This window comes from Benincasa hispida, chromosome 9 (assembly GCF_009727055.1).
Source record: "Benincasa hispida cultivar B227 chromosome 9, ASM972705v1, whole genome shotgun sequence".
In the NCBI taxonomy this organism is placed as follows: domain Eukaryota; kingdom Viridiplantae; phylum Streptophyta; class Magnoliopsida; order Cucurbitales; family Cucurbitaceae; genus Benincasa; species Benincasa hispida.
Window position 1 is genome coordinate 19,827,014 of NC_052357.1, and position 9,442 is coordinate 19,836,455.

At 34.5% G+C, this 9,442-nt stretch overlaps 1 protein-coding gene across 4 annotated transcripts; it reads right to left on the reverse strand.

Moving 5' to 3' along the window:
* Positions 1-2,086: 2,086 nt before the first annotated feature.
* Positions 2,087-9,436, reverse strand: LOC120086163 (U3 small nucleolar RNA-associated protein 14 homolog A). 4 transcript variants are annotated; one of them, XM_039042647.1, is made up of 13 exons: positions 9,413-9,436; positions 8,231-8,318; positions 7,718-8,069; positions 7,161-7,320; positions 5,921-6,396; positions 4,780-5,001; positions 4,287-4,616; positions 3,452-3,802; positions 3,276-3,356; positions 3,088-3,171; positions 2,601-2,981; positions 2,352-2,483; positions 2,087-2,251 (listed from the first exon to the last, which is right to left on the reverse strand). In XM_039042647.1, exons 3-13 carry the CDS (start codon positions 8,051-8,053, stop codon positions 2,087-2,089), a joined length of 2,718 nt encoding a protein of 905 aa, XP_038898575.1. In that variant the 5' UTR covers positions 8,054-8,069; positions 8,231-8,318; positions 9,413-9,436. The 4 variants fall into 4 exon arrangements, with proteins under 4 accessions (XP_038898575.1, XP_038898574.1, XP_038898577.1 ...); XM_039042646.1 differs by having other exon boundaries at positions 8,231-8,323; XM_039042649.1 differs by lacking the exon at positions 9,413-9,436 and having other exon boundaries at positions 7,718-8,055; positions 8,231-8,323.
* Positions 9,437-9,442: the final 6 nt, after the last annotated feature.

Sequence of the window (9,442 nt, forward strand, 5' to 3'; positions counted from 1 at the left end):
CACAGAGAATACATAGGTCTCACTTGTGGTGTTGTCCTGTGTTTTTCGAGGAAAGATCATGAAGAAGAAGGATTACGTGAAGAATGGTTCTTCAAGGGTAAACACTTTCTAACCCTAATTCTTTTCTTCTTGTATGCTGTAAAATATTTTTGATGAATTGCATAATTTTTATTCTGTAAAGTTTGTATTCTGTGATAAAATTGAAATTGAGACAATCCTCGCTTTCGCTTGGACCTCCGATTTCCTTGCAATGTCATGACAAGAAAAAGATGGAATCAAACTAATGTAGTTATTGACAACATTTTTGCGTATAATATTGCTTATGATATTATATTTGAAAGTGGGGATCCTGAACCAAAATCTATTGAAGAATGTCGACATAGAAAAGATTGGTTCCAGTGGAAAGAAGCAATCGAGTCAGAATCAAACTCACTGTCAAAATGTCAAGTTTTTAAACCAATAGTCCAAACACCAGAAGGTCTCAAACCCGTGGGATACAAATGGGTATTTGTGAGAAAATTAAATGAAAATAATGTGGTCACAATATATAAAGCAAGACTAGTTGCACAAGGTTTTTCAAAAGACTTGGTATTGATTATGAGGAAACATATTCTCCAGTAGTGGATGCAATTACATTAAAATATTTAATTGGTCTAACTGTATATGAAAATTTGGACATGCATCTTATGGATGTAGTTCCAACATATTTATATAGATCTCTTGATAATAATATTTATATGAGAATCCCATAAAGATTTAAGATACTTGAAACATATAAATCAAGTTCTTGGGAATAGTTCGCTATATGGATTGAAACAATCAAGACGAATGTAATACAATCGCCTGGTGGATATTTGTTAAAAGAGGGATATCAAAATAATTCAATGTCAATATGTTTTTATAAATAAATAATAGTTTTATTAGAAGAAAATGATATTTCACTAGAACAAAACATATTTCATCACATCTTTTCTACACTCATGATCTTGAAGAAAATGATGTACATCAAATTTATTCGAAGGACAACCTAGCAAACTTATTTACAAAATCATTACCAACCACAATCTTTGAGAAATTGGTGCATAATATTGGAATGCAGTATTCTTTTTAAGATTTTTCCTTCACTAGGATTTTTGAAGGATTTTTCTTTCCAATGGATTTTTTCCTAGTAAGATTTTAACTAAGCATGTATATATATATATTGAATATCTAAAAGGAGTATTATAAATTGTATAAAATAGATATTCATTCTTGGTGTAAAAAAATCAAATGTCACTCCCACACTCCATGTATAGTCATGTGTCTTGTCATTCTTAATATCCATGTAATCCACCTTCGTAAACAGTGGCATTTTATGGATTTTGAAAGACACGTATTAGGCAAAATCTATGAAAATAAACAAAAAGTGGAGAATTTAGAAAGTTTTTTATTTTATATTTTGTTAATTTATTTTATTTATATATTGTTTAATTCATTTTAATATTTATTTATTTAAATATTATATTTTATTAGTATCTGTGTTCTATTATACTCATCAAGCTCACAACAATATCAACCCACCCAAAAGAAATGTGAAAATGACTATTTCAAAATATATTGAAGTTACAAAAGGAAAGCTTCAATATTTAAATAGTTCTAAATTAGAAGTTTATAATTCATGAAATGGATGGGTTGGTGTGGTATGTGGAGCAGAATATACATTTATGTTTTGACCACCAAATCAATTTCTATTACTTTTATGCAACAATTAATAATAAATCTTAATAAAATAAAAATAAAAATACATTTGTATCTTTCAACGTTGGATTACTAAATTTATATTAATTTCCAATCTACGATTCATACAAAAATGGGGGGAAATGATGACGATCATATTAATACAGCTCAAAATTGGATTAAACTAATATCATACAAATAGAATATAAATAAAACCTAACCATCCATTATCAGATTTTGCCTCAGCTCAAAATTTATAAAAAAAATTTCCACAAGAGATCTCAAAATCAACCAACTCTATCCAAGTTCTCACCTTTGACTGCCGCGAGTCTCGCCACAAGGAAAGTCGTGAAAACTTTCAAGACTGATTTTAGGCTCCAACTTTCTTCATTTTTTTGGCCGATTTTCCATTGTTGGTTTTACCATTTTTTCTCTTTTGTTTCTGTCCATTCTGTTTGTGCTCTTCAACTTTCTGTTGAGGATCAACTTCCTCGAACTCAATCGGTTTTATAATGACACCAGACTTCTTCACGACCTGCATAAAACAAATTCAAAAGGGTTTTCAATGTGTTTCTATCAAGATTCGAGAATGGTCCATCTACGGTTTTAATGCTAAACGAGATGATGATACTGACCTCTGGTCGATTAAGAGCACCTATTGCTGATGCAGGGTTGAAGTCGGGGCCGATAGGCATGCGGATACTGTGCTCAAATACATCCTTTTCTGTATAAGGAAAAGGAAGAGTCTTTGTGTAGAGTTTCTCAGCCTGCCACGAAAAGGAAACATGGTCATTCAATCACACCATAATAAGTACCAAAGGTCCAAAAGAGTTACGATCTTTTCAGTGAGTTGCAGCTATTTTGGCTAATGTTAAGCCACCTACCTTTTTATCCAATTTCTCAGAGATGATAACATGTTTGAGATTTGCATCCTTCCTATTCTTAAGAGATTCCTGCCTCCTCTTGTTTGCAACCTCGTGTTCTTTCAGCATCCAAGAAGGTAAGCCTTTTTTCTTCTGGATGTGAGTCCATTGGCCCCATCCAGGTAGTAAAACAGGCTTTTCTGGTTCAGGATTTTCCTCATTCAGAATTTCCTCTTTCTGCCTCTCGAATTCCTCCTCTACATCATCTCCAGCAAAAGCTTCGCGAATCAAATCTGCTTGAGATGGAAGCTCATAAGACTCGTTATTAGCTGAAGTCAGAACCCCTTCTACCATCATCTCATGATCCGAGTCACTTTGATCATCCACATCTTGCATGGTTTCCTGTATCAGATTAAAGAAAAGCATAACGATATTAATGATAAGAAGAATAAGAATATCAACGAAACAATGATAACACCAACAAATTGATAGACGAAAACAATCATACCTTTGGAACTTGACCTTGTAAATATGGCTTAGATGATACAATGGCGGAAGTTGTAGAATCCACCCTTTTTTCAAGATTTTTCGCCTGCATACCAAACACATGCTAAATATAAACATTTTTAACCAAAAGAAAATGTTTTAACCAAGACAAGATGATTAGGCACACAATGAAAGAACGAAACCTTCAACCTTTTTCCATGTGTCAGATGCAAAAATGGCAACTTCATATGTTGTCTTAGGACCTGGATCTCTAACAGTTTCATCAAAGCTCTGAGCAAGAACAGAGAAAAAATGCTTATTCAGCAAAAGAAAAGATAGAAAGAAATAGACCCGACTGAAAAAAAACATTCATGAAACATTCCTACTTTAAAAAATGAATTCTGGTGCCTCTTGGAGTCTTCACAAAGAATATCAGAACTAATATTTGCATCAGCAAATAAACTGCTATTGTTATCGTCCCCATCATACTCCACGGGTTCTCTAGCCTCAGTGTCATCTTCATCATCTGTATCACCATAATATTCTGACTTTGTCTTCTTTCTTGGTTCTGGAGCCGATTTTTTCATTGCACCAAAGGATCTTCTACCACTAGTAGTTTCTGTATTTATATTTTCTGTCTCAGAATTAGTCAGCTGCTTCGAGAGTGACTCAAACTCCTGGATGGCAAGTTTGGCCTCTTCAGCAGCTGCCTCTTCCCTTTTCTTCATCCCCCGTACCTACCAGAAAAAGGCAGGACAAGTAACAACCAAGAATGTTTTACATACAAGATTAGATAACAGATTACAAATTCACATTTTAACGTTGAAGCTAAAATTTCCTCTGGAATAATTCTGACTTCAGTTCTCCCACAACACACAGAAGAGCTGTTACCACCAATATGCCATGGAAAAATCATGTTCAAAAGAGTAATACAACTTTCCTTTTACATTTCGTTCTTTCCCCTTTCTCTAAGTCTTGTGTATAAGAGTGAGTACTACTATTCAAAACAATGTGTGCTGTATTTGAAATGACCTAGCATAATGTGTGGTGCCGTATTAGTATCTGACAATGTATAGTTTCAAATACAAGAAAGAACATCACACCATCACGTTAAAATGCTGGTTTAATGCATTTGAAAATACATGGCAGTAGAATAGAACCAGTCATCTGAATATAATTCATGGAATTTCAAATGACAGACACTAAAACGAGCATTATTACCATGAAAGGCAAAGCAAGCAATCCAGAGTTGGGAGCTTCCTCCTCATCTTCTAATGCTTTTAAAGTCTTGTCCTTTGCCTTCTCCAACAACTTCGATGCCCTGCTGTTGTTTTCATCCGCTGACTGATCATCTGAGAAATCTTCATCACTACTTTCATCACTGCTGCTGCTACTATCTTTTAGTGTGTGCATTTTTCGAGTCAAATTTGCATGCTGTTGCAGTTGTTCAGCTATTGCAGCTCGTGTACCTTCATCTTGGGCATTCAAACCACGACTCAAAATGCGCTTTGCCCACCGTGAGCTATTTTTGTGCTTCAAAGTCATGCGCTCCTACATGAGAAAAGACGAGATTCAAAAGATTGAACCTTGGGCCCAGATTATTAAAGACGGATTGGTGGAATAAAATATATATAATTTATGAGGAACATGATAAAACTCAACCCAGTTGAGATATCCATTAAAAGTTCAAAAAAATAACCGTCCAAAAAATCACCTCTGCCCGCTTGAACTCTTGCTTCATCGCCAATTCTTTAGCAGCATCAGGATCCATTTCAATTTGGACAGACGCCCCTTTCATTCTATCTTTCTTCAGCAGACGATGGTAAGTTTTTGATTTGATTTTCTTAATATGTTTTGCCTTCATCTCGTGACGAAAAAGAAGGCTGCGCATCTTAGCCAGCCGATTCTGACGATCCTTTTCATCCTCAAATGATACCTGCCAAAAATTTAACAAGAAACTATCAACAGTCAACCTAAACAAGTCAAGAAGGCCTAAACAATGTTCAAAACAAATTGCAAGATTTACGTCCTAAAACACCTATCTCATGACAATAAAAAATTTTAAGCCTCAACTTAAATCGTCTTTGGTTTGTAAGAGGCTTACACCTCCATGAGTACACAACAGTAATGGTTAGAATAACGTCACTTTATTGCCTATTCTTCCTCCATTTACGTCTGTAAGACTAATATGAAATGTAACACAAAGCCAATTACCATTGAGGCTCACCTCTCATATTTCCTTGAAACCTATGTACCATTTCATCCAGAGAAAGGGTTTCAATGTCATCTTTAGCTTGGCTCTATCTTTCCAATTACTTAAGGTAGAGAACTTAAAAAATTGAAACCTCTTAGAAAATTAATTATCAAGCTAAAAAGACAAAGAATGAAGAGCATCTAGCCCCCAAAACAGACATGCAACATCGGAGCTGTTGAACTTCCTTAGCAATTGATACAACGAAGAAATCACATGAGAACAATCCAACTATATTTCCCTTATGGTTTAATTAATTCTAGAATTATAAACATCCAAAAGAACTCATTAATCAAATTATAAAAATCAGTAGCCTAATGTAAGTGTTACTATAGTTTCAGGATAAACTATTTGCAAATCCTTTTCTAGAAATCAGAAAATATCATGAATAAGATACCATAAAATATCTACTTTCCACAATTCAAAAAACATATTAATCATACTATTGCTTTTATTAATAAAAGTACAAAAACATCACAAAACCCAGGCTCCATGGATCATAGACCATGAACAACATGCACGACCAGATTTGTTAATCTCATCTGCCTTTCACCCAACATAGAGTTCAGGCGACAAAAAGGAGCAAAAGGCAACATCCAAATACCTTGTTTAATTCAAGAAGCTTAGAACCATCATTTTTATGAGCTTCCATGATCTTCCCATCATGAACGAGTGAAGCAATTTTCTTCTCAATGTCAGTTCTAGGTTTAAATTCAGAAGCTATTGCTCCTACAGTAGAATACCCCAAATCTACTTCTTCACCTAAGTACAAGGTAGAGGCTTCCCGATTCTTCTTGACTATAGGCTCCCACTTACTGACTTCTTTCTTTGATTGTTCATAAGCTACTTTTCTCTCCACTCTTTCTCGATCTGCTTTAGGAAGTGGTGCCTGAAGTGCCATTGACTTTTTCTCTGTTTGAAGAGTTCGCTTTCTAAGCATGCTATATCCAGGTTTTCCTTGAAGAGGATCAAGGAGGTCCTCTATGCTAATGAGACTATTACCATCCAAAACATCACGACTGGGATTATATTCAGACTCCTGATATGCCTCAGATATAACAATATTGTTTCTCTTCTTTCCTGAAAGATAGGTCATTGACAGTAAAATTACAATAGCAAAATTCAAATATTCCAAAGAATTTTTTATCTGTACTAAACCAAAAATTTTGAGCTAATTTGTCAAAAAAAGTCTCAAGTATAAAAACAGTCCCTTTAACATCCCCTACATGCACGGAACTTATTGATTTGATTAATATATCAATTTTGAACTAGGGAGAAAAGATGAAATAGATTATCTAAGATCTCTGATTGTGCAAGCAACTATAATTGGCTGTTTCATTTGTCATATATATCAGCTGACAAAGAATACACCAGAAATATTAGAGCAACAAAACTAAAAGAGAGAGAACGGAGAACATCTGATAGAACAACATGCTTATACAGAGACAACTATTTCATAAATTTTTAACAGAAACGTTTCTAAAAGCTCTATTACCACGGTTGGAGGGTATACTGGCTATTCCAGGATGACAGGGACTAGATGTTTTGCTGTGGGATAAGGAACACCAAAAAACTTCACTTTGGGATATAATGAAGGGAAACAATTTTGTATTATTATTATTATTATTATTTTGGGGGGGGGGAGGCGGTGGTGGTGTTAGATAAAGTGATATAAAATCACAAAATTACCCAAGGCTTTAATGAGGTATACGGATTAGATAGATTATGAATAATATGGGACTAAAGTTGAAATCTTAGAGGAAGAGCAAACCTCCATAACCTTAAATTTTTTTTGTTCAAATTACATACATAATCCTGCATTCTGTAACCACTAACCACATTACCTTCAAATGCTTCACGAGGCATTCCAGTAATGTTTTGCAACATCCTAGCATGACTACCGTCATCATCTTTTTTTGGATCAGCATCATCTGAATCTTCAGTCAAGTTTCCTTTACCATCCCTTTCATCAATTTCCTCATCATCTGAAGACACATCCTCGTCCTATAATGAATAAACATCAAGAACCAACCAATCATGGGAAACAAAATGCACGTAATGTAATTCATCCACCAAAGACAGACTAATGGAGCTTCATGGTATCCAAATTGACCCCTAAATACAAGATTGAGACACTGTTAACTTACTGACACGGCAATTCTTTTAAGATACAGACATCTAAACTTCAAAATTGCTCAAAAATGTCATTGATTGTAAAGTTGACTGTGTTTAGTTAAACTTCATTTACTACTTATCTTTCATGTATCTCTACATCTAAGTTCCTTGGCATCTTTTGATCCTCACATAAATCAAAATTCATTAATATAAAAAATCAAAGGAGTATCAAAAATCAAAATTCTAAAAAGTAGAATAGATGGCAAACAAAAATAATGACACTTACCTTAAAGTGAACAGGCAGCTCGTAATCATAGTTATCAACAGTATCATAACGGCGGTTCTTCCCTGACTCCTCCTCTGGAACAGCCTCTTCATACTCATAAACATCCCCAGGAAAAGTCTCTCCCTCACTACAATCACTAACCTCAGAATTGTCAGACTCAACATCCCCCTTTATTCGACCAACTTCTCTCTGTAGGGAGGGTGCCAACTGAGGCCCCCTTCTGTTCAGCCTCCTCTTATCACTGCTCTTATTCTTCTTCAAGAAGACCTTAGAGTGTTTTTTCTTGTCGCTGCTCTTCCCCTTCTCTTGCCTTTTCTTCTGCCTCACCTCCCCCATTACTGCACGATAAGAACTGAAAATTCAACTGCATCAAATCAAAAACCAAGTACAAGTAATATTTTAACTTGAAAACTTAGAATTCATGTCCTTCCTATGTCTTATCAAGAGTGAGACGACAAAATGAAGAGAGAAATATGTTAAAAAAATTAAATAAATATAGGGAAAGGAAGGTACCTGCCAATCAGAGTGAATGGTGTAAGGCAAAGGTTACCACCTTCAGGAGGCAGCAACAAGAAAGAAACGTTTGTGTTTCCCCTTTTTTCTGCACTGAATTACAAATTTAGTTTTCAGGCCTTGGGAATTTAAAAAGTACGTATTAGGTCCCTAAACTTTTTCTTTTGTACCTAATAGGTCCTGAATTTTAGAAATGCCAAATAGGACCTTTGACTACTAATGTTGTGCCTAATAGGTCCTAAACTTTATAAATGTCAAATGGGTCCATAAACTTTTTAATTTTGTATTGAATAAGTCTCTAATATATTCAACATTTTTTTTAATTAACAAAATTGAAATATTAGAGAGAACGCTATAATCAAGTAGGTAGCAGCAATTTTCATAAATGAAGGGAGTTTTTCAACTTCTCTTCTTCCTTTGTTCTAGCTGCGTTGGTAAGATTTTAGGATAAATTAATTTTAAGTTGATTTAAATGAAATCAAATGCAAATAGCCACGGATTACTAATAGATTGATCTTTTCCCAGCGAATTGTATCTATAATCTATAATATATATAAAAGTAACTATAAGAGGATAGTCTTTAGGTCCTTTTAATGCCTCCGTGTTTTAGAATATGTCTATTTCACCCTGAATATTTTCAATAACTTTTTAAATCAAAATCATGCAGTTGAGAGCATATGTAAGACTCCAATTTTCAGTAAAGAGTATCACTGGTTAGCGAATTGGTTAATCTGAGGGAGAACATTTCAATTTCATTAAAGACACGGTCTACCTGCGACTATAATCTACAATTATACAGTTATAAATATTTGCGGCTTTTCGGTCAATCAAAATAACACCTACAAGCTAGGGATTAAAAGACAATATGATAATACGATGGATTACACCGACTGATTCTAGATAAATAAAGAAGAAGGGAAATGCAGGAAAATTCATGGTCGCATGAACAAGGCAATTTTCAGTAGAGAGCAAAAAGATTTACAGATGATCAAAGCATCGCAGGACAAACGCAAGAAATCAAAAGGCAGTTCGAGAAGTCCCAATTCGCCACTTTTTCGCTGATATTTGGGAATTGTTACTAAAGAAAACAATCAACACAACACCTCGTTTGTTTCCTAAGAAAAATCCTAATTTGCGGTTTTCAAGTGAGAAGAAAGGCATGGATGGAGATCGAGAAAATACCTGTAACGACGAGATAGTAGAAAATTAGTG